At 56.0% G+C, this 24,691-nt stretch overlaps 1 protein-coding gene across 39 annotated transcripts in view; it reads right to left on the bottom strand.

Moving 5' to 3' along the window:
- Nucleotides 1-24,691, bottom strand: part of Obscn (obscurin, cytoskeletal calmodulin and titin-interacting RhoGEF) — a 138,633-nt gene that overhangs the window by 108,310 nt on the left and 5,632 nt on the right. For 23 of the 39 annotated variants that reach the window (XM_048801357.1, XM_048801362.1, XM_048801361.1 and 20 more), the window contains exons 1-12: nucleotides 24,484-24,658; nucleotides 20,476-21,478; nucleotides 19,571-19,840; nucleotides 19,010-19,270; nucleotides 18,399-18,707; nucleotides 17,720-17,986; nucleotides 17,113-17,394; nucleotides 16,488-16,763; nucleotides 15,095-15,370; nucleotides 13,643-13,918; nucleotides 5,922-6,197; nucleotides 4,403-4,678 (exon numbers count right to left, since the gene is read on the bottom strand). In XM_048801357.1, the coding sequence (XP_048657314.1) occupies nucleotides 4,403-4,678; nucleotides 5,922-6,197; nucleotides 13,643-13,918; nucleotides 15,095-15,370; nucleotides 16,488-16,763; nucleotides 17,113-17,394; nucleotides 17,720-17,986; nucleotides 18,399-18,707; nucleotides 19,010-19,270; nucleotides 19,571-19,840; nucleotides 20,476-21,457 (3,751 nt within the window). In that variant the 5' untranslated portion in view covers nucleotides 21,458-21,478; nucleotides 24,484-24,658. Of the gene's footprint in view, nucleotides 1-4,402; nucleotides 4,679-5,921; nucleotides 6,198-13,642; nucleotides 13,919-15,094; nucleotides 15,371-16,487; nucleotides 16,764-17,112; nucleotides 17,395-17,719; nucleotides 17,987-18,398; nucleotides 18,708-19,009; nucleotides 19,271-19,570; nucleotides 19,841-20,475; nucleotides 21,479-24,483; nucleotides 24,660-24,691 lie in introns of those variants that run through there. The other 16 variants (XR_007346945.1, XM_048801391.1, XM_048801392.1 and 13 more) reach the window with 11 other exon arrangements.

Below are 24,691 nucleotides of genomic sequence, written 5' to 3'. Positions count from 1 at the left end.
GCCCACATCAAGGTGTTGGCTGCACAACCTCAGGTGTTCCCATTTCCACCCAACCAGAACACACCAACTAACTACCCAGGGGCTACCCACACAGAAGAACGGGGGCAGCCGCTGCTCTGACCCCTGTAACATGCTGCCAGGGCCTGGCCTCTGGTTGTACAAGGACCAAGTCAGTTGTGCACGTGTAGCAGCAGCACACATGGTGGTCCCGTGGGACCTCACGGCACCCCACTGACAGCCTTTCTCAGAGCAGGCCCACAGCTGAGCATGCTAGGGTTGGTCTCCTTCCTCCAGCACAGTGTCTGTGAGAACCGCCACGTGGCCGCACAGGCAATGGTCTCTGTGCTGGGACAGAGTTGTGCTGCACAGCGCCTTGAGGGATTCCCTTACTCTTGGGGCTTGTTGGGGCTTTTTCCAGGACGGGGATACAATGAGGAAGGCTGCTGTGGACGTCCATGGCAGCACAGGATGTGCATGGCCTTAGGAGACCTCTCAAACAGGGCACCAAGTGGCACTCTCAGCAGTGCGGGCAGCTCCCATCTCCAACCTCCCACAACCTCGAGGGTCTTGAACTGTGTACGTCCCACTCCAACTGAATCATATGCCCCCTCACAGCACTAGTTTCCATCCCTGTCCATTTCGGCATGTAAATATGCTGAAGAGAGTCCACCCGGTGGATGTGGTGTTCACTGACTCACTGGTCTCCACGGCTACCATTTGTGGAGAACTCAGCAGCCACAGAAAACTGCAAACCTCAGCAGATGCTGCCCCAGTCAGACAGAAGGCTGTGCTCCCACAGCACTTTCAGAAGGGGAAGACAAAGGCAGATAAACCATGGACACCAGGACACACTCTCCGTGAGATCAGTCAGGGCGCCATGCTGGAGGAGGGGACTGAGCAGGAGGACACACACTCTGTGAGATAAGTCAGGGCACCATGCAAGTAAAAAGACAAATATGCTAAGCAAAATTAGCCAATCATGAAGAACCAAAGGCCAAGGAGGAGGGGACTGAGCAGGAGGTCCCACACTCTGTGAGACTGGTCAGGACGCCATGCTGGAGGAGGGGACTGAGCAGGAGGACACACTCTGTGAGATCAGTCAGGACGCCATGCTGGAGGAGAGGACCGAGCAGGAGGACACACTCTCCATGAGATCAGTCAGGATGCGATGCTGGAGGAGGGGACCAAGCAGGAGGTCCCACACTCCGTGAAATTGGTCAGGACGCCATGCTGGAGGAGGGGACTGAGCAGGAGGTCCCACACTCTGTGAGATCAGTGAGTGCCCTAAATTGGAGGAGAAGACTGGTGGTGCAGATGCAGAGCCAGGGAACACCATGGTCAGAGTGATATTTGGGGACCCTCAGCCCTGGTGAGTGCCAAGGATCATCCTGCAGCAACAAACATGGCATGAGCAGGAAGGTGGACATGTGCACCTAGCAGTGTGCTTCAGAGCAGTCCAAGGAGTCTGGGTATGAGGAGGCAAAGTCCTGAGGGAGGTATTCTCAGAGGTGTGCTCACACTGGGCCCCTGTTTGTCCTTGCTTCTATGACAGAACAGTGAAAACCCATGCAAAGGGCCAGCTGCAGTGCAGCTCTAAGAAAGAAGGGAGCCAAAGATGCAGGGACTTCTCACACAAATAGAATAAATCTGAGATTGAGGAGCCAAGCCCCCAAGGAAAAGAGCAGTAGAGAATGAAGCCCACTTTTGAGTCATTTCCAATCCAGACTCTGAGGAGTTTGAAGCTGCATGGCGGCAGGAGGCTACAGAGCTGTCATGGTTTGTTTTGTATTGCTAAAATATATGGCTGAGGCCAGATGTTAGAAAAGAAAAGATTATGTAGCTAAGACCTGCAGGTCCAAGGCTATGGTGTGGCACTGCTGTAGCTCTAAGGAGGCCTCATGGCATCCCAATAGCAAGAGTATGTGAGGTGTCATTGAGGTACCAGGATTCTTAAAACAACCCTTTCTCACAAGAACCAATGCATCCCAAACATCTTGCCCAACACCTGCAGGTAAGTAATGATCTGGTCACAAAACTGAAAGCCATGACCTGACCTCCTCCACGAGACAGTGTTCATCCGTTCATGAGGGTGGAGCCATCTCATAACAGACCCACCACCTCAAAACACCAGTGCACTAGGTACCAAGCCCACACACAGACATCCGAGATACAACACATCTGAACTACAGCAGAAGAGAAGCAGAAAGCCTCTGACAGTTAGTGTGAACATTTCAGCATCTTGCTTTCCTAAAGAAACAATGGTTACAGCTGATGGTAACCTAGGAAAGGGCCATAACAGTACCCTAATCTTTGGAGAAATCCATGCAGGACTATGCCCAGGATCAGGACAAACCAGAGCTAAAAGACCCTGATCAAACTGCAACTCAGCCTCGAGTCAGAGGATTCTGGAATGTGCCCAAATGGGTCAGTGATCCTCTACCTTCCTAGAAGAGCAAAGAGGAATCCTCTCTCTGAAGCAAGACAAAGTCATCCATATTCAACATCATTTCTCATATAATGCCAGTTAATTAAAAATTATTTGACATGCCAGAAACTGGCATAATAATTAGCAAACCTCCCCCACCCCCACCCCCCCACACACAAAATGCCATGCTAGAGGAAAGGTGATCTCAGTTATTACACCTATTGGACAGGCATATAACCATGCTTAGTAGTACTGAAAAAATAAAGATAAGAAAATGAATCAAATCTGGCAACTTACTGGAGATAGAGTTCACTGGCAGAATGTGGGCTTAACATGTATAAGACCCAGGAATTATAGGGTGACTTTCACTACAGAATCTCAAACCTTAGAATCCATAAAAAATTGATGAAGTGGAAATTATGAAGCATAAAATGCAATAACTCAAAGTAAACTCACTTTTGGTGGGACTGACAAACAATTAGATATAGCAGGACATGATATTAGTAAATTGAAAAACAGGTCAAAAGAAAATATCCAGGCTAAAGCAAAGAAAGAAGAATGGATTATGAGGCAAAGAGAAGATATACATGTAAAAAACATGCAAATGTCTAACAGAGCCAAACAGGAGTCCTGAAAGGGGACACACACGGAACAGGACAGCAAAGGCCAAGTACACCCACAGCTGATCAAAGATATAAGCCCACATATTCAAGATGCTCAGCAACCCCAGCTGGGATAAATACAAAGGAAACCATATAAGTTTCATCAAGGTCATGCTGCAGAAAATCAAAATTGAAATGAAAAAGTCAAAAGTAATAGAAGGAAAAAAAATACCTGACTCTCAAAGGAACCATAATAAACCTGATGTGAAAATATTTCAAAGTACAATATGGAAGCCATGACTTGCCCTCCTCCAGGAGATAGTGTTCATCCATTCATGAGGGTGGAGCCACCTCATAACAGACCCACACCTCAAAACAATGGAATGGCCTCTTTAAATAGGAAAAAAGTAACTACTAAGCTCAATTCACAGTAGCTAAACTATGGAATCAACCTAGGTGCCCTTCAACATATAAATGGATAAAAAAAACTATGGCATATATACAAAATGGAATATTACTCAACCTTAAAGAAGAATGAAATGATGTCATTTGTCAGTAAATGGATGAAATTTTATGCTAAGCAAAATTAGCCAATCACAAAGACCCAAAGGCCAAATGTCTTCCCTGATATGCAGATGCTAGTTCACAATAAGGTTGGGAGGGGTGAGGTAATTTGGACTAGACAGAAGGGAATGAAGGGAGAGCAGGCAGTATACAGGTAGAAATGACAGTAGAAACAATCAGACATAAATACCCTTTGTTCATACATGATTACATACAATCAAAAGAATGAGAAGTTTTACGCCATTTATGTAAGATGTGTCAAAATGCATTCTACTGTCATGTATACCTAATTAGAACAAAATAAAAAAAATTAAAAGTCTTCAAAATAAAAAAATATATATGATAAGTGTCTCTTTCAAAAAAAAAAAAAAGTAACTGCTGAACTATAATTTGATACCCAGAGAAAAGATCCCTCAGCATTGAAAGAGATCTTGTTTTCATACAAGCAAAAGGTGGGGACTCTATATCACAGCAGGCCTGCTACATAAATAGGGAAGCTGGAGTTCTTCAAGCACACACACACCCATGATGGTGCAAATCCTTACTAGACAAATCTTAGCCAGTTATAGAGCTTACCTGAGCCTTATCTTAAAATAGGTATAATCATAATCCTTCCACATAGAGTTGTTGTAAAGTGTAAGCAATAAAAAGACAAAACAACAGTCTACAAATTCCAGGTCTTCAGGGTGAATTTCCAGTGGCAGGCCATAGTGGTAGGGAAGCCTTGTGAGAACAGGGGCCAGCAGTAGCACACACCCTAACTTCCTGCACTTATCCCAAGCAACACAAGGAAAAGCCTCAAGAAACCCACCTGTGACGTCCAGGCGGAAGGAGACCTTCTGGCCCCCTGCCTCGCAGCTGTACTCCCCAGCGTCCGCCTTGCCCACCTGCTGCACCACCAACTGCCGCCTGCAGTCAGAGGCCTCCACATGCACCTGGGAGCTCTGGCTCAGCTTCTTCCCATCCTTGTACCACGTCACCTCTGTCTGGGCCTGGGCCACCTCGCAGCTCAGGGTGGCGCTGGCCCCTGCCTGGGCCTTCACCTCACTGTGTGCCAGTTGCCCCTTGGCAAATACAGCCTTGGGCTCTGGGGACAGAGGGAAAGGACACACAGGTCAGGGACTCCAGAACAGACCCAGCCCTGTCTCACAGCCTGAGCCCACCCCAGGGATGGCCGAGCAGAGTGTCCATCATGAGCAGAACATTGCATGGCCATGCCTAAGTTCTATCCTACGCATGACCCAAGCTGCAAACTCCAAGGCTGGTGGGTGGACAGCTGGGCAGTCTGTCCTCATCAGAGCCCTAAGCACTTCCTGACCCACCCTGATCCTGCAGGTAACTGCACTGTCACAGCCCACAAGGCCACCACAGCCAGGCCTACCTCCTGATGCCACCATCCTCCCATCCATTGGGAATAGACCATGACCCTTCTCCTCCCTGGGACCTCAGCCCATCAGTGGCTTCCCAGCTCTACCACTATGCAGGAGGCACAAAAGCAGGGGGAGGCGGACACATAAGCCCCCGGCCTCACAGCTGTACTCCCCGGCGTGCGCCTTGCCCGAACCAAACCAGAAACCCACATCTTTGTTGGCCACAGCTACCAAAGGAATGCAGGAGACCAGACTGCCGGTGCTGGCCCATCAGCAGAGACCTCAGAGCCTGTGCAAGCCAATCAGCAGAGAGTCAAGTGCCAGCCAATCAGCATAGATCTCAGTAACAGTGTGTGCCAGTCAGCAGATAGCTCAGTACCAGATGGGGCAAATTAGCACAGAGCTCAGTGCCAGCCAATCAGCAGACAGCCAAGTGCCACTGTGGACCAATCAGCAGAAAGCCAAGTGCCAGTGTGAACCAATTTGCAGACAGCCAGGTGCCAGTGTGGACCAATCATCAGAGAACCATCATCCTGAGCCAATCAGAAAAAAAACCAGCACCAGGCAGGTCATTGGGAGAGAGCACAGCACCAGGTGGGTTATCAGGAGAGAGGCTCTGAGCCCCTTGTGGCCCCTTCTCAGGCTCAGGGACAGGTCACAGTGGGGAGAGGATGGAGATGGGGGAAGGACAGATGGACATGCAGGATTCCAAAGGGCCCAAGCAAGGGCTTCTGGAGCTCTGGGCCCAGCAAGTAGGCACGAGCAGGTAGAGGGAGCCCCTGCCCCTGTAGGACATGCTCCCCAGCTACAAACAACCCCAGTGCCCAACTCCACCCAGAGCTGGCCACAGATGCTTAGGTCCAAGGTCAGGAAGGACATAGGCCTCACAGAGCCTAGGCTGCCACAGGTGCCCTAGATTTACCACCCTCCCTCTGTTCACCCAGCCCCAGCAGCACCCACCTGTGACGTCCAGGCGGAAGGAGACCTTCTGGCCCCCGGCCTCGCAGCTGTACTCCCCAGCGTCCTCCTTGCCTGCCTGCTGCACCACCAGCTGCCGCCTGCAGCCAGAGGCCTCCACGTGCACCTGGGAGCTCTGGCTCAGCTTCTTCCCATCCTTGAACCATGTCACCTCTGTCTGGGCCTGGGCCACCTCGCAGCTCAGAGTGGCACTGGCCCCCGCCTTGGCCTTCACCTTGCTTTGTGCCTGCTGCCCCTTGGCAAACACAGCCTTGGGCTCTGGGGACAGAGAGTAGGAGAATTCAATTGGTATAAATAAATGAGGGCTCACCTTCTTGTCCTCAAATTCTGGTGCCTGTAGGATCCACTCATTAGCCTAAGTTGGATCTTCTTCCTTATACAATGCACACATTGGTGACTCTTTGGCCATCTTGTGGACGGTAAGCTCTCTGAACTTACTTTCTCTGAACTTGCTTTCTGAAAATTCTTCGTTTACCTCATTTTTGAATGCAGTTGAGCTGGATTTGGGGCTCACGGCTGACCAGTGACCCTTACAACTTGAAACACAATGTCATCATGTCTCTGCTTCTCGTTGCTGCTGGGAATTCCCTCTCAATGAGGAGAAGCTGACGAACACATGTGTAAGGAAGACCCAGCTTCCCGGACCGACAGGCCCACAGAGAATGAACATAACTGTCCCCTCCTCATGTCCGCCACCTGGAAACCCCCATCCTTTCAATGTCAGGTGCTGACATCCCCTCCTGTGTGACAGTTCCACCAGCATCTCTTGTTGTTCATGAAAAGAGGGTTTCCACACTACAGAAGTCCATCATATTGGTGGGATCAGACACACAGACTGGCTGATTGTACCTCTGCCATCTCACACTTTGTCATCTAATAGAGACTTCTGCCTTAAGGACGCCTCTCTGAGATCTCAACACAAGTGTGCAGAGACTCTCAATGCCCTGGACTGGATTTTAAAGTCTTTTCTTTTAAGAAATACAACCACGTCCACCTTATGTATGGTTCTGTTGTCATGTCTGCTGAGATTTGAGGGTATCCCCAAGGTCACATGTGCCCTGTGGGTTGGCAGATGGAGGGCCCACCAAGAGCTGGCCTGGGAACCCCAGGGATGGACAGAGCCCAGGAAGACCTGGGGGAACCTGGGGGGATTCTTGGCTCTGGAGGAGGGTGTCACAGAGAGGTGAGCCCACCACACCTCTCTGGCTCCTGTCTGGGGACGTGACCCCTCCTGCTTACAGGCTTCCCTCACATGGTACCACCTCTGGAACCTCCAGAGCCACAAGCCAACAACCTCCTTCACGAAAATGCACCCTGGCCTCAGGGACCGTTTTGGTGTCAAAGACTAGACAGAAATAATGCCCAAGCCTGTCTTCAGAAAAGGTGCAGGAAAGCCCTGTTTTCCTATCCCTCACCCACCACCCCCGGGGACCTGGTGGCCAGGACAGACAGGACCACAACAGAAGGGCTGGAGACCCCACCATCCTCTTAGACTCAGGACACAGTTATGGACAGGGCTTTTGGGGCAACAGTCAGCCTCCACCCACTGGCTCTTCTCACTACTCCATCCCTCATGCTCAGAGCCAGGCCCACAGGAGAGCGGTCAAGACACCTGTCCCCACACAGCCACTGATCTCTGCCACAGCCCACATATCCACACCCAGGTGGCTCTCCCTTCAGCCTCTGTGGCCTGCCCATTTTCTGTGGCATTGCTGCCCTCCTCTCGCCCTTGGCAGAACTCCTTGGCCCCACAACGCTCTCTGAATCCTGCCTGTTCATCTTCCTCCATGAGTGAGACCCCCTAGCTCCCCAAGAGCGGCTCACATCACCCTCTTCCTACATTGATATCCCACATCTCCCACCACCCACCATTGCCCACCACCCAGTGCCCACGAGGTCCCAGCCAGGCAGCAGCTGCCTCTGTGGGTCCCAGGCAGCCCAGGCTGGCTCCTGGACAGGCCCAGTTCTCTGTCATGGCCAAGAAACACAGGAGGCCTCAGTTGCTCTGTGACCTCCAGCCAAAGGCTTCTGTGCAGCCTTGAGCCGCAGCAGGGCCTTGGACTTACAGGGATGGGGGAACTTTGAGGCTCAGCAGGCAGATGGGGATGGGCCCTGGTTCCTGCACTTCATTGGAGCTGCACACCACGAGCTCACAGTGGATACCAGGGGACCCTCAGCCCTGCTCTCTGTTTGCAGCCCTCTCAGCATTGGTCGCTAACCACACTGCACTTTGTTTTTCACTTGGAACCTAATGAGGACATGACAGGATGGTTCGGGCCGTCCCCAGTGAGGACTGGGAACCACACCTTAGGAAAACTCCATATACTGCACCAGCCGGAGAGATCAGCTCTTGGCCTGACCACTGCCAGGTGGAAACTGCACTGTGTCCTTGAGCAGCCTGGACTCCACTGGGGAGAGAGTCTACACCTCGACCTGCCCCTATCCACAGCCCACCCAGGTGCTCCCTGCCCAGCCTTCAGTCCATCTCGGGGAGCCCCTCCTCCTCAGATCTGCCCCTGTCCACAGCACTCCAAGGTGCACCCTGCCCTGCACCCCACCCTGTCTGCAGTCCACCTTGGTGAGCCCCTCCTCCTCAGACCTGCCCCTGTCCACAGCCCTCCCAGGTGCACCCTGCCCTGCACCCCTCCCTGTCTGCAGTCCACCTCGGAGAGCTTCTCCCCCTGATCTCTGCATGTGCTGGAGCCCAGCTCTGCCCCACCCCTGAAGCTCTCTGCAGCCTGGGTTCCTCTCCATCTCCTGATAGCTGCCTGTCCTTAGACCTGGTCTTTCCAAGTTGCAGCACTGCAAAGCCTCCTGCCTTTCTCCCTGTTAATAGTCTAAGTTGTCACCCTCCTTGCCTACCCCCCAGGAATCACAAGGCCACTCCCTTTCTTGGCCTCTCCAGTTGCTCCAGGGTTTCCCCCAGAAGAAGGGTCACATGCCTTTCAAATGTACTTCCAGTTCCAAACCTGAGTTGGTGTGTTTTCTGTTCTGTAACAAAATGCCTGAGGCGTCACTGTGTGGAGAAAGGAGCTCTATTTCGCTTATTATCACAGCTTTGGAGGTTGAAGTTCCAAGACTGGGCTACTCCTGATGAGGCACCTTGCTATGTCACATTATGGAGGAAGTGTGGAAGTTAGGAAGGCAAAGAGGTTCTGGGGTCAGGCTCGCCCTTCAGGAACAACCCATCTGGAAACAAAATCACCCTGGGAGGCAGTGCTAACCCTCCTGAGGGACACCCTAGTGCCCAGCCACACCCACCACTCCCACACTCAGGAGCCTGGGGACAAACCCCTCCTAAGGATAGCAAAGCTGTCCTCAAAGTCAGGGCACAATGCCCACAGGCACAGCTGGCTCAGAGCACTGGCCTCTCTGGCCAGCAGGAGGGCGACCCCTGCACATACTGGACCCAGGCCCACTCCCTGCAGTTGCCTTCCTGGCCATTGGAGCCCAGATGGAGACCCAGCTGAGTACCTCCCCGCATTCCCTCAGGGCACAGCACCTGGCTAGTGTCACCTCTTCCTGTGACTTCGCAACCACCTCCAACAAACACCTCCAGACCCAACACGCAAGATGCTGTCTCAGGCTGGAACCGGCCACGTCCTGCTGGTTGACAGCCAAAACCAGACACAGCTCTAGTGCAGGGCTTCCCCACGTCCTCCCTCACGTTCAAGGTTCACCTTACGGAGAGTCACAGTGGACCTCAAGGGGAACCCGGACCCTCTGGAACTCCCAACCACTGCGTGTATGTGTGTGTGTGTGTGCGTGCGCGCACACGCGTGCATGACTATTCACAAGTGTGTCTTTAAATGTGTGGATGCACGTGTGTCTAAGTGCCTGCATGACCTCATCAATGAGTGTGTTACTGTGCAGTGTGTGGATGAGGGTGTAGATCTGTGCGTGTGTGTTCGAGTATGTATATGTGTTTAAATGTGCTATGTAAATGCGCACATACTATGTGTGCATATATTCACATGTGCTGTGTACTAGTGTGTGGGTGTGGCATGTGTCTGTTATGTGCCTAGTGTGAGGATAAGGCACGCGTGTGTTATGTGAGCGTGTGTGCAGGCATGTATGGGTGTGTCGGTCTATGTGTCAGGGAGCACATGCAAGTGTACATGTGGCTGTATGTGTGTTGAAGTGTGTGTGTATGCATGTGTGTAAGTGTGTGCATGGCCACCGGATTGCACAATCTAAGGAACGTAAGGCCGGCTGGACATTCAAACACTCCTCCGCAGTATCAGCAAACAGTGACTTCTGAAAACTCTCTCCTCCTCCAAAGCAATGAAAGTACTAGAGGAAAACAACTGGAATTGACCTTTTCAGAACTCTGAAAATTACCCAAAGGACTGCAGAAGTCTGGGGAGTGTGACTCCAGGCAGACAGCTGAGGCTGGAGACAGCCATCGGCTGCCCGGTCTCTGAGGGGCTTGGAGGCGACAGTCGGGCCAGGCAGGGCCGGTGGGGGCACTGCGGAGACCCGTGGCTGTGCTGCTGCCTGAATGCAGAGCCCTGGAAACTCCACTTGCAGGGCTCTCGTGGTCAAGGTCCCCCAGGGAAGCAGCCTTGCCCCCAGGGGGGTTCACTGGACTCTAGGTGGCCAAGGCAGTGGGGAACAGGGAGCAGAAGAGCCGGAGGGGGCCCGGCTGAAAGGCACCTCCACACGCCTGCCACTCACGCCTGGGGAGAGTGGACTGCACCAAGGGCCCCTAAAGACCAAGCACCTGGGCCTCAGGTCACGGCCCAGCCACACGGGAGGGCACACGGCTTCACAGCAAAGCGCAGCCGACACACTCTGGGCTACGGACCTCGAGAGTCTCCCCTCCACCCCGTGGCATTTCAGACCCACAAGATGCGCCAAGAAGCAGGGAAAGCAGCCATGCAAGATCGCCCCTGGACGGCCCCCACCCGCCTCGGCAGCTGTGAAGCCCACCTCAGTCCACCTCCGGGAGCCCCTCCTCCTCAGTCCTGCTCCTGTCCACAGGAGGACCTGAAGGAGACCACTCCAGGGGCCCAGCCTGGGCGGCCCCCTCCCAACTCAGCAGCTGCACCCGAGAGCACTCTAGAGACGTGAAGGCCCAGGTGGACTCACCCAGAGGGCATCCGCACAAAGAAAGTGCTTTTTAAAGGAACTAATAGATTTGAAAAGTACAAAAGATGAAGTTATAAAAACACTGCGAGAAGTTCCACATGGCCCATCTGAGCAGGCAGCAGGCACCAGGGCACAGGCGGCACAGGAGCCAGGGCGCAGGCGCCCGGGCAGCGGGCCTGGGGAGCAGGTTTCCACCCTTCACACACAGGACCAGGAACAGCTCCACCCAGCCTAGAGGCTCTTCTGCATTACCCAGCAGTCTGGAAGCAGGTGGGAACCAGCTGAGACACACGCCTGGGGAGGCCCCGTGTAGACCGTTTAAAACCCCACAAACAACAGTAAAGGCAACAGCCTGGCTTAAAAGCAGGCAGAGAGATCAAGGTGCATCTCAGTGGTAGAGTTTGCCTAGTGAGCACAGAGCCCTGGGTTCCATTCCCAGCACCACTTCAAAACCAATTAACAAACAAAAAAACAGGCAAAGAGAGCATTCAAGAAGATTTTTTCTTCAAAGAAAATAGCCAATTAGCAAATGAAAGAAAATGTGGCATATATACATAATGGAGTATTACCCAGCCATAAAGAAGAACAACTTGGGCTGGGGTTGTGGCTCAGTGATAGAGAGATCACCAAGCATCTGTGAGGCCCTGGGTTGGATCCTCAGCATCACATAAAGATAAATAAATAAAGGCATTGTGTCCATCTACAACTAAAAAATATTTTTAAAAAAGAACAACTTGACATTCGCCAGTAAATGGATGGATCTAGACACGTCATGCTAAGTGAAAGAAGCCAGTCCCCAAAACCAAAAGTCAGACCTTTTCTCTGATATGTGGAAGCTAACCCACAATAAGTGAGGAGAGGGAGATTAAGAAACAACAGAATAGAAGCCCAGTGGAGTAGACAAGGGGCGAAGGGGAGGGAGGAGAACTGGGGCAAGGAAAGACAGTGGCTGAACCTGACGAACCTTCTTGTGTGCATGTGTGGACATAACACGAGAGTCTCACCTTCCTGTCACCCACAAGAAACTGACTTAGAAACAACCGTAGGTCAACGGCAGAAAGATCAAGAGCAGAAGTTCGAGGGGAAAGAGAGGCGCTGGGACTGAAGAGCAAGAGGGATACCACCCTTTCATATTCATGTCAAAATGGACTCACTGTCGTGTGTGACTAAAAAGGACCGTAAAATAAAATAAAGATGCTCAGTGTCATTAGTCAGTAAGGAAATGCACACTGAAGCACAAGAAACACCACTTCTCACCCAGTGATGGGAAGGCTGTCCGGCAGACAAACAGGCAGACAGCAAGAAGCCTTGGCAACCCGGGGTCCACTCAGCCCGCAGCCCCTCTCTCTTCCCTGGAGGCTGACCCTGCCTTGGTCTTTCAGGGACCAGCCCTGGGCTGCCAGTCAGCAGTGGGCTCAGCAGCGAGCAAGACACAGCCCCTCAGAGACTCCAGGGCCTCAGGAGCGGACACCAGGAACCGGCAGAGACCAAACACACATCTCATACCACCACGAGCTCTTCCTGGCCAGACGGGAAGGAAGGGACAGGAGCTCAGCTCCAACAGCAGCCGGGCTAACCTCTGGCAAGGAAACAGGGCCATGGACCAGACCACCACCAAAGAAACCAAGTTCCTCCCACAACTTGGAAGAGGAACCAGCAGAATGAACCAGCCAGAGACACAAAGCACAGGACCCAGCCACAACATGCCCAGAACTGACAGAATTGTGCGCCACTAAATTCGTGCCATTTTAATCCACTATGTTTGTGACAATTTATTACACAGCACTGGTGTGCACGTGATCACGCACGCACACACACACACACACACAAACACACACACAAAACTTCATACATACTCATTCCATATTCTTTCTGCTTTTAATGTTAAATGTGATGGCTGGAGCTGTAAAAGCCATCTTGCAACCATAAGACAGCAAGTATCCACCCTCCCCCTGCCCCGAAAAAAAAAAAAAAATTCACAGTGGTAAAAAATTAACATGTAAGTCCTTGGAATAGACTGTCAAAACGTCTCCAATGGGTCTAGCCTCCCTGAGTCCACAGCCTCTACAATGGGATATGTTTCTCCCATCCCAACAGTCTACTCTGTGTCCTTGGGATTAGGCTGGCATTAAGCTTCTCTGACCAACATAACCATACAAAGTAACATTCTGACCTGCGGAAGGTGGAAGTTTATGAGCTTTGTGGCTCTTCCTGAGCCTGGAGTCAGTCCAGCCAAGGCAGAAAGAAACCAGGGCTCTCCACAGAGAACCCCACCCAGGATGAGAGCTGCTGGGCAGCAGTGACCAGAGGGAGACAGGGCTGCAGACACAGAAACGGCCAGCCATGCCACAGGGGGAAAGAAGTCCCTGTGCAGCGAGCCATTCCACCACAGCCCAACGGAGAGCACCTGTGTTAGGCCAGGGGGACCTGCCACCACAGGCCTAGGTGACCACCATGGCTTTGCTCCAACTGGTGTTCTGGGCCTCTGAGGTTCAGGGTGACCAGTTACTCGGCAGGAGAGGACGAGTTCACACAGGCCCTGGATGGTCCATGATGAGGATATCCCTCCACGCCCATCCCATGTTGTGACCAAAGTGCTTTCATCAACTCACCTGTGACGTCCAGGCGGAAGGAGACCCTCTGGCCCCCAGCCTCGCAGCTGTACTCCCCGGCGGCCGCCTTGCCCGCCTGCTGCAACACCAGCTGCCGCCTGCAGCCAGAGGCCTCCACATGCACCTGGGAGCTCTGGCTCAGCTTCTTTCCATCCTTGTACCACGTCACCTCTGTCTGGGACTGGGCCACCTCACAGCTCAGAGTGGCACTCGTCCCCACCTGGGCCTTCACCTCGCTGTGTGCCAGTTGCCCCTTGGCAAACACAGCCTTGGGCTCTGGGGACAGAGGGAAAGGACACACAGGTCAGGGACTCCAGAACAGATCCAGCCCTGTTTCACAGCCTGAGCCCACCCCAGGGATGGCCGAGCAGAGTGTCCATCATAAGCAGAACATTGCATGGCCATGCCTAAGTTCTATCCTACGCATGACCCAAGCTGCAAATTCCAAGGCTGGTGGGTGGACAGCTGGGCAGCCTGTCCTCATCAGAGCCCTAAGCACTTCCTGATCCACTCTGATCCTGCAGGTAACTGCACTGTCACAGCCCACAAGGCCACCACAGCCAGGCCTACCTCCTGATGCCACCATCCTCCCAGCCATTGGGAATAGACCATGACCCTCCTCCTCCCTGGGACCCCAGCCCATCAGTGGCTTCCCAGCTCTCCCACCATGCAGGAGGCACAAAAGCGGGTGGAGGTGAACACAGCAGGGAAGTCCACCTGAGCACCAAACCAGAAACCCACATCTTTGTTGGCCACAGCTACCAAAGGAATGCAGGAGACCAAACTGCCAGTGCTGGCCAATCGGCAGAGATCTCAGAGCCTGTGAAAGCCAATCAGCAGAGAGCCAGCCAATCAGCACAGAGCTCAGTAACAGTGTGGGCCAATCAGCAGACAGCTCAGTACCAGATGGGGCAAATTAGCAGAGAGCTCAGTGCCAGCCAATCAGTAGACAGCCAAGTGCCACTGTGGACCAATCAGCAGAAAGCCAAGTGCTAGTGTGGACCAATCATCAGAGAACTGTCATCCTGAGCCAATCAGGAAAAATCCAGCACCAGGCAGGTCATTGGGAGAGAGCCCAGCACCAGATGGGCTATCAAGGGAGAGGCTCTGAGCCCCTTGTGGCCCCTTCCCAGGCTCAGGGACAGGTCACAGTGGGGAGGAGAAGGAGATGGGGGAAGGACAGATGGATATGCAGGATTCCAAAGGGCCCAAGCAAGGGCTTCTGGAGCTCTGGGCCCAGCAAGTAGGCACAGGCAGGTAGAGGGAGCCCCTGACCCTGCAGGACATGGTCTCCAGTATCAAGCAATCCCTAGTGCCCAACTCCACCCAGAGCTGGGCCACAGATGCTGAGGCCCAAGTCAGGAAGGACATAGGCCTCACAGAGCCAAGGCTGCCACAGGTGCCCTAGAGTTACCACCCTCTCTCCATTCACCCAGCCCCAGCAGCACCCACCTGTGACGTCCAGGCGGAAGGAGACCCTCTGGCCCCTGGCCTCACAGCTGTACTCCCCGGCGTCCGCCTTGCCCGCCTGCTGCACCACCAGCTGCCGCCTGCAGCCAGAGGCCTCCACGCGCACCTGGGAGCTCTGGCTCAGCTTCTTCCCATCCTTGTACCACGTCACCTCTGTCTGGGCCTGGGCCACCTCGCAGCTCAGAGTGGCACTCGCCCCCACCTCAGCCTTCACCTCACTGTGTGCCAGCTGCCCCTTGGCAAACACAGCCTTGGGCTCTGAGGACACACAGGGAGTGATGTTGGTTGTAAGCCCCACCCAAACCTCTGGTTTCCAATTAACAGGCTCTGGACCCTGGGCCAACAGGGCCTGCCATGTGGATCCCTCAGGATACATTTCCCTAAGCAAAGTGGGAGGGGATGCCCCATCTCTCCCCGTGAGACCCTGGTGTGCACATCAAAGTCCCAGGACAGACCTTGCAATAATTGCCAAGATGTCCCTTATAAGCCCAGAGAACGTCTTCCTTGTCCCCAAACTCCTGCCTACCTCTGTAGCACACTCCCCACAGATTGAGTTTGCTCCAGCAGGGAAACCTGACAGCACCTGCCTTCAGCTCTGCATATAGCCAACCAGCCCCTGGCAGTGACAGCTGGTTGTGACTTCTAGTGTGAAGTGTCCAATGCTTGCCTCTAGAGCTGATGTGCGACTGGCATTGCAGGGCCTCCCTGTCCCTGGGTCCACAAGCTGCACCCGGCCTGGGGTATCCCAGGCTGGGAACCAGAGCCCATCATGGCCACACTGGAGCAAGCCCTCCTGGGGTGGGCTGCCCCAACAGCCTCACAGAGGCCTAAGAATCCCTTATGCATTTGTCCTTGAACTTCCCAGTCTATATCTCTGAGCCCTGGGAGCTTCTAGGAAGGTCAGGGCCTTGGCCAGACCCACCAGACTTAAATCTCAACCTCAGAAGACACTTCACATATCTGTGGGTCCCCTCAGCCCTAGGTTTAAATGGAAAAGGAGGGCTTCAAAATCCTGTGAGCTTCCCAGCCAGAGCCCAGCCCACAAGCACAGAGTAAGCAAGAGGCTTTCAGGACTGCAGAGTGGCCCCCTGCAGGGCAGGCACAATGGGCAGAGGAAACACTCTCCCAAAGCTGGGATAGAGTTCATCTTTTGTTCCTAAATTTCCTTCCTGGTACTTTCTTTTCCATGTTTGGATCCTTCAACCTTCTAAGCATTAGTTTGGCATTTTGTTTTATTTTCCCAAACAGGGAAGAAGCTGCCCCCAACCACTGGCTCAATAAAGAAGGGTCCAGAAGGTCAGTCACATTATGCTGTGTACAGCAGGATCTGCTCTCCACCCACAGGTATGGGCACAGGTATACATAAGGCACTTACCAGAGACCCGTAGGTGGAAGTCCACAGAGTCCTCACCCACACGGCAGGAGTAGGTGCCCTCATCCTGCCTGCTGACCGAGGCCACTACCAGCCGATGCCAGGTCCCCACGTCCTCCTGAGAGAAGCGCTGGCAGGAGCCACCCAGCTCCTTGCCATCTTTAAACCAGCACACGGGGACGTGGGCATCCGCGGTCTCACACTCAAACCTCGCCGAGCCCCCCACCTCAGCATCCACACAGCCGCCCACTGTGTCTTTGCGTAGGAAGGGCGTGAGGCCTGCAGGGTATAGCAGAGGTGGTCAGGGACCACAGGGCTCCTAACCACACACCTGGCACAGAGGCTGCAGGCTGGAGGGCCCAGGCTCACAGACCACACAGAACACTGATTCTGACCCAGATAAGAGGCACCCTGGCCAGCTTGCTGAGTCCCAATCATGGTACTCACTGCTCACCCAAGTGGCCACCCACAGTTATCCCTCCTACAGAGTTGGGCCTGCCCTCCCACCCTCCCCATGCTGCCCTGCTGCCCAGAACCCCTTGCAGCCTGGGGTCAGGGGATGCATGTCCCGCACCACAGTAGGGCCAGGAAGGACGTGGGCCCTGGCTTGCCTTCCCAAGACCCTCACCTTGCACAGATAATTGGTAGGCAACACGGCTCCCGCGGCTGACACACTCGTAGAGGCCAGCATCGTCCTGCCCCACGTCACGCACCAGCAGTGCCCGCCGCCCAGCTGAAGCCTGTTCCTCGTACTTGGGCCCAGGAGGTAACACACGGCCGTCTTTCAGCCACGTCACAGCTGCAGCCTGGTCCGACAGCTCGGCCAGCAGCTGAGCCTCCTCGTGCAGCCGGGCCAGCACCTCTCGAGCGGCCACCGCTGGTGGCTTGTGGGCAGTCAGCCCAGGAGCTGCTGGGGGCCAGGGATGGGTGGACAGAAGGGACCAGGACAATGGAAGGCGGTAAGGGAGGGAGACGGGGGAAAGGAAAAACAAGGTCAGAATGAGGACAGGATGGGGTGGGTGGATGAAGAGGAGGGTGGAGGAAGGAGGCAGGCGGAGAGGCAGGGTCCAGCTGAACCTGCTGTCCACACACACCCTGCCTGGCCTGCCTGCCTCAGCGCCCCACCCCCGGGCCTGCTTCCTCTTGCTGCTGCAGGCTAACTCCACAGGGGCAGCTCTCCCAGGACCCCATGCTGACACCGCCTCAAGGAAACAGGCTCCTGGACCCAGGCCTACCTCGGACCTCCATCCGAATGCTGCTTTCAATGCCGTCAGCCACAAACTTGAGCTGTGCCCCATGCAGGCTGGCGGGCACCTCTCGGATGGTGAGTGTATGCCGGGTGCGATCACAGCGGATCACATACGTGCGGCTGGCCTTCAGAGCCACCCCGTCCAGGAACCATTCACCAGCAGAGGCCACAGTGAGGTCCACAGAGAAGGTGACTTCTCCACCCTCCACTGCTGCCACTGCCTTCAGGGGCGTCCTCACGGCCAGCTGGGGGGCTGTGGTGCAGGCAAGTTAGGAGGGGACCAGGGCAGGTGAGGTCCCTGCCTCCCCTTCCTCTTCCTCCAAAGGCCGGGTATTTGGGCTCAAGTCACAACAGACAGGGAACCATAAGCACAAGTCACAACAGACAGGGAACGAACGAGCCAGAACCACCTGGCAATACCCCAGGATCCCACAAACCTCTGAAGCTGGGCAGCACTGAAGCTGCATCCCCTGGGGCTACTGGAGACAGGCAGGCTCCAGGGGACCTGAGTCCTGTCTTGGGTCCCCTCCCTTCTCACTAAGAAGGCCCCAATGTCCCCACCCTCACAAAGAGTCTCTTCAAGGCCTTGCTGGAGGCTGTGCTCTGATCTGGCCGGGGCAGCCCCCGGTGCCAGGGGTCACTCCTTTCTAGGCAGCTTCGCTTACCCAGGTGGATGGTCCCCGGGAACTCCAGGTAGGGACTCTGGCCAAAGCTGTTGACAGCTGACACCCTGAACTGGAAGTCACCCTCCTCAGTCACACCTGTGACGGTGAGCTCAGGTGTGACCACCCACTCATCCTTGTGGCACCGGCTCCAGATGTAGGTGCCCAGCCGCCGCTTCTCCACCAGGTAGCCATCAATGGTCACAGGGCGGTCCCCGTGGGGTGGTGGATACCAGCCAAGGGTCACAGAACTCTCCGTTCTGACCTTCACCACAGGGTCCACAGGGGGGTGGAGGGGTGGCCTCCTGGGGGCTAGCAAGAGATGGGCCAAGATTACTAATGGGGTCCCAGAAAAGGAATCACAGAACCTCAGCCCTCCAAAAGACTGGGCCACCAGCCATCAGGAAAGCTGTGGCCTCAGGACCCTACCCCAGACCTGCAGTCTCTGGCTGATACGGAAAAGGCCTCACCTGGAAGGAGGAGGGTGACCCACACCTCCCCCCAGCCTCGCGACAGCCCTGATCAAGAATCAGGGGCCGCTGATGGCCATGTGCCCAAGGATTGAGGCAGGGGTCCTAGGGAAGAGGTCATTGCAGTATCACTCAGGGCCTTACCAGACACGCAGAACTGGGTGGAGGTGCGGGAGTCTCCAGCCATGAAGACCACCTCGCCCATGTCTTCTAAGCTGCACTGAAAGATGGTCAGCATGTGGCACGTGCCTTCTGCTGTGATGGCCACTCGGCCACCAGTCACCACCTCCTCCTGGTTCCTCAGCCAGCGCACAGGGCCCTCAGGCACTGCCAGCTCCACGCAAAAAATGGCGGTGTCCCCCTCGCGCACCGCTGTCTTCCGGGGCAGTTTCCGCATCAGGTTCCCTGGGATGGGAAGAGCCCAGGCTAGTCAGCCTTGCCCCTAGCCCTACCGGCGGCCAGCATACTGGCTCGCCGTCGCATTTCCCCATCCTGCCCCTGACTTGCCCCTGCCCACCCCCGCCAGGCCAATCCTCCCACCCCTCCCCAACTGTCCCACCCCTTCACTCCAGTCCGGCTCCGTCCCATCAGGTGGTCCCCCCCCCCTCCGCTCTATCCCGTGCCGGGCCCCATCCTCGCCCCTTTTGTGCGCGCCTGCCATGACCCTCCGAGGCAAAACTACCCTCCCCGCCCTCCGCCGCCTGCCTTGGACAGCGAGCTCCGCCACGGTGCGGCTGCCCTCCGTGGTCTCGCAGATGTACACGGCGTCGTCGTCAGCCGAGACGTTGCGCACTGTCAGCCTGCGCTCGGTGCCCTCCGCCTCGATGCCGTACTTGGCGCTCGCCCACAGCCGCGTCTCCTCCTTGAACCACGCAGTCTCGGTGGTAGGCTGCGGCACCTCGCACTGGAACGTGGCGGACTCCTTCTCCCGCACCTCCAGGTCCTGCAGCCGCCTCTTGAAGGGCACGGTGGGCTCTGTGGAGACTGGCTGGTGAGAGGGGCCGGGAGGATACCGGAGGACAGGAGGCTCCAGAGTGCAGGAGTTGGGATCTGGGAGTTGGGAAGGGGGGGGAGGGACCCAGAATTCGGAGACAGAAGAAGGTGGAGGAGGTGGGAAGGGGTAAAAAGGGTGTAGGATATAGGGTGGCCGGTGGCAGGGGGCCCCAGGGGATGGGGACCAGAAATGGGGAAGACGCAATGTCGGGGAAGTGGGGTTTGGCAAGGAAAACGTGAAAGACAGGGGGCTAAGTATTAAGGTTCCGGAAATGGTGAGGTTTGGAGGGGTCTCGGCAGGGTAGGGATAAGTGCGTTGGGAGAGGGGCAGGGACTTGGCGGGTTGCGCTGCTGTGGTGGGAAGCGGGTCCCTACAATCAGCAAAGACAGAGGATCTTAGCCCCTGCATTGTGCAAACCAGAAACAAAACCTGTAAAAGGCGAGAGCCACCCAGACTTCCAACTCTGGTCTACATTCCACGACCGACTTGCGCCATTGGGCTACCTATGGCAGCGGCGACTAGGGCCAAAGGAGGTGGGCACAGGGACCAGGGAGGACCCTTGCCTGCGCGCAGGCAGCTTCTCTCTGGGACCGCCGCCTGGCGCCATGGTCCTCACCTCGCACCACCACCAACACGGAGCTATAGGTCTGGCCCACGAGGTTGGACGCCGTGCAGGTGTAGAGGCCGCGGTCCGACTGCTTGCAGAACAGAATCTTCAACACGAAGTTCTCTTGCGCGTCCTCATACACCACGTGTCGCCGTCCCTCTGTAACCAGCTGCCCATCCTTCTTCCACACGATCTCAGGCTTGGGCTCACCCGTCACGTAGCAGCTGAGACGCGCGTGTTTGCCCTCTGTCACCGTGCAGGTGCGGGTGCCGGCGCCGGGTGGTGAGGCGGGGACGCCCTCTGCGCGCATGGCTTCACGTCGCTGCTGCAGGTGAGCCAGGAGCGCTGCCGTGGAGGCCCCAGGTGGGCTGGCAGCTTCCGTGTCTGAATCTACCACCAGCGAGGCAGCAGCACTGGCTGCACCCAGCGGGTTCTCTGCCCGCACCTCGTAGGTGCCACCGTCCCGCGGTCGCGCCGCCCGGATGCGCAGCTTGCTCGCCTCGCCTTGCTCCTCCACGCGCACACGGGGGGCGTCAGGTGCACCCAAGCGCCGCCCGTCCTTGGACCAGCTCACAGCCGGTCGTGGCGAGCCGCTCACGCGGCAGCTAAATGTGGCCTCAGCGCCCTCGCGCACACGGATGGACGTAGGCCGTAGCAGAAAGTGTGGTGCCTGCTCAGCACACGCGGCCTCAGCGTCCACCTGCAGGCCCACGGCCGCAAAGGCTTCGCCAATCGCGTTGCGTGCGCGGCACACATACTGCCCGCTATCGCCAAGCGCTAGGTCCAGGATAGTGAGGCGGTATATGTCGCCGTCTTGGGCCAGACGGAAGCGTGCGCCTGCCTCCACCGGCTGCCGGTCCTTCTCCCAGCTTACGTGTGGCGTGGGGTTGCCCACGATCTGGCAGCTCAGTGTGGCGTCCTTGCCCACAGACACGACGAAAGCCTTGGGCCGGGTCAGGAAGCGCGGTGCACCGCTGAAGGAGTGATCCATGGTGGTGGCAATGTTGGGGACCTGTGAAGGAGTGGAAAGAAGGTCCCAGTGGTGTTGGGATGAGCCCCTCGCCATGCCCCACCTACACCCCTCCCTTCCTCAGTGCCACCTGCAGAACCCAGTTTAAGGTGGGGTGCTTCCTCCCCAGGAGTCTCTTCTTGTCCTGCATATTACCCCACCCACCAAGCCTGGCCAGATGGCACCATGGCCCAGCAGTGCAGAGCACTTTAACTGTAAAATCATCTCCTCTTCCTCCCCCTCCAGCTCCAGTCTCCCCAGTTGAGGTTCCTCCAGCAGCCAGGCAGCCCTGCTTCTCCAGCAGCTTGGCACTTGGCCTCCTTCCTTCCGATAGCTCTCCCCACAGACCTACCCAGTGCACCTGGGCCACTCTGCCATCCCCTGCCATCCCCTGCCACACACTGCTGCTACCAGGGTCTAAAACTCCAATTTGGCTATGTTTCCCTGGCAGTAGGAGGGGGAGGCCAGACAGGCTGGGCCTTAGAGGCCCCCAGTGGGCACCAGTTTTCTGTCTACTCCCACTGTGGATGCCATTGTGTACCACAGGTGGCAGTTCTCTACACAACCAGCTTTGCTCTGAGCCTCCTCCAGGTGTGCCCACATCCTTTATCCCTTACCTTTTCTGTGGGGTTCCACACATCCCCTTGACCCCATTCTTCAGCAGCAGAAGAAAAGGAAAGGAACCCCCCAGCCGGCCAGGCTCCTCTTAGCCAACAAGCACTCCAAGCCCACTCAGCTGCTCCAGACCCAACACCCTGGCTCACAGTGCTCATCTGCTGCCTGCCCTCCTCATACAAGTCTCTGGCCCAAGTAGGGACAGGGAGATTCGAGAGTGGGACAGTGTACAGTCAGTGACATGGCTGGAAAGGACAGCTGAAGGATCCTGGCCAGCTGGGGCTGGCAAGGTCAGCAATGTCCCCTGGAACAGCCTGGGGTCTCCAGCTAGTCTGGGGCTGTGAGTGGCCTGGTCACTCCACAGATCTGTCATAGCTCTGCCAGCTCTGGGCCTGGAAGGGGTCAGAAGCCTCAGTCAGCCTGAGGCTGAGCCCCAGCCAGCACCCAGTACAAGAGAGGAGACTGCCTGCCTGCACAGGGTCTTGCCTAAGAATGACAGGAGGAAGCACTGACGCTCTCCACCTGGGCAGACACAAGCACCCCACTACCCAGAGGTCGTCGCCATGTACCCTGCAGAGCCCCCAGTCTCTTGGCTGGGCTGCCCAGGATGGAGTAGTTGGATCCATGTTCCCAGCAGCCCTCCAGCTCCCAGTGCTCTGATTCAGGTACCTAATCTCCCCTAATCCCCTTCCAGGAGGCTGAGCCTGGACCAGGGCTGGGCTGCAGTTGCTGTCTGCTGACTCACTGTGCAGTCAGCACCTCTGTTTCTCCACCACCTCGGCCAGGCCCCATCTCTCTGGGCCTCGGTAGGATTTGGGTGGGAGTGGGGGTCACCATGCAGCACAAACCAGGACCCCAGTGTAGAAGCTGCTGAGGCACCTTTATATGAAAGTACTACTTTGGCATCAGCATCCAAAGACCCTAAGCACCTAGGTCTTAACAGTGCTTCCTGAAATTATATGGTCAATCTGTGGGTTCCCAACCCCCCACCACACCCAGAGCCTGAGCTGCCCACCCAGAGAAGATTGAACAAGCTTGTGCAGGCAGCCAGTCACTGCACAGGTTTAAGGGGACCTGGCCACAGCCCTCAGCAGGTACACAGGTTGACTCTGGCCTAGCAACAGTGGTGGACACCCCAAAGTGTTTGTAGGCTTCTGGGGGACAGTGTCTTGCCCTGTGGTCTGCTCAAGACCTACATTCCAGCCACCAGTATGTTCCGAGTGGTGATTTACCCCAGTAATGACCATGGTGCCCAGGGGTTCATCCAAATATATCAGCTTCAGGGGACCTCAGCCACCCTGCAGGTAGACATCCCCATTGGTCAGCAGGACTAAGGCCAGAGAGAGGCTGCTGCATGCACATGCTCCAGGAAAGGGCAGCTGCTCACCTTCCCAGGCACCCATTCAACAGAGGAGGAAACTGAGGTCCCAAGAAACCCACCCAGGGACACGTGCAGAAGCACCTTCCTCCTGCCTGGTTTGAACTGGGGTCTTAGGAATGTGCTTCCTCATAAACACAGCAGAAGCTTCTCAGCAGGGGAAACTGAGGTCAGAATTTTTCCTCTCCGATGTCTATGGACCACACTGGGTTCCTCAGCCTGCAGAGGGCTTCTCCAGCCTGCAGGACTCTTGGATCCCTCTCCCACCTGGGCTATCCCCAGGAGCCCCTGTAGCTGGCCCCAGCCCACCCATGCTCCTCACCCCACCCCACCCCAGGGAACCCCTCCGAGCGAACTCGCACAGAACTTTGTTATTCTCTGCTCCTTGCAGGGCTGGGCCTGTATTTCCAGGTGAACCTAGAGTGGGAGGTGGCTCAGGGACCCTGCAGAGTACCTCATCCCATTCCCAGGAACCCAGCTTACAGGCCCTCTGCCTCCACTGAAACAGATCCAGTGACCTGTGGCCTCTGTGTCCTTTCAGAATGTATTTCCAAGGGCAGCTCCTGAGCCTGCGCCTCACCTTAGACCCTGGGCCTACTGACCGCCCCCACTCCAGGGGAAATTCTTTCCCGGAATCAAGTGTCAGTGCCCCTCTGGCTGTCCCCTCCACTGAGCCAACAGGCCCAAAATAGCCCCAGCTGTCAGCAGGCATCTATCTCGGTACAGCTGGGGGCAGGGCCAGCCGGACCCCCAGGCAGCTCTGGGGGGCAGACAGCACAGAGGGGCAGTGGGTGCACCCTGCCGACCCCATACCTCCCAGCTCCAGCGGGACAGGCTGCTTCTCCCCCTGTGAGGGCCTGGCACTGAGTTACCAGAGGACTGGGGACTGGAATCCTCTGCTCCCTGCTCAGGAGGGACTTGGCCCAGCTAGACCCCTGGAGTCACAGTTGCACAGAACTGCGACCTCCACTCAGGAGCCAAGGATGGCGGCTGCCCTCACCACAGCTCTCCTCACCTGTCTCTACGGGAGCTCAGGGTGGCGCCAGGCGGAGGGTACAGGTGGTGCGTCAGGGGCTGCCGGGTCTTGCCTCCTTCCTAGGGCCCAGGACCGACGTGGTTCCCATCCAGCAGCCCACACTCCAGCTGGCCCTCAGACTGGACAGGGACGAAAGGACAGGCAAACGCAGTCAGCTGGAGCAGACTGGGCCCTGTCTCTTATACAC

This window comes from Marmota marmota, unplaced genomic scaffold (genome assembly GCF_001458135.2).
Source record: "Marmota marmota marmota unplaced genomic scaffold, marMar, whole genome shotgun sequence".
Lineage (NCBI taxonomy): Eukaryota > Metazoa > Chordata > Mammalia > Rodentia > Sciuridae > Marmota > Marmota marmota.
This window is presented reverse-complemented; position numbering and strand designations above follow the sequence as displayed.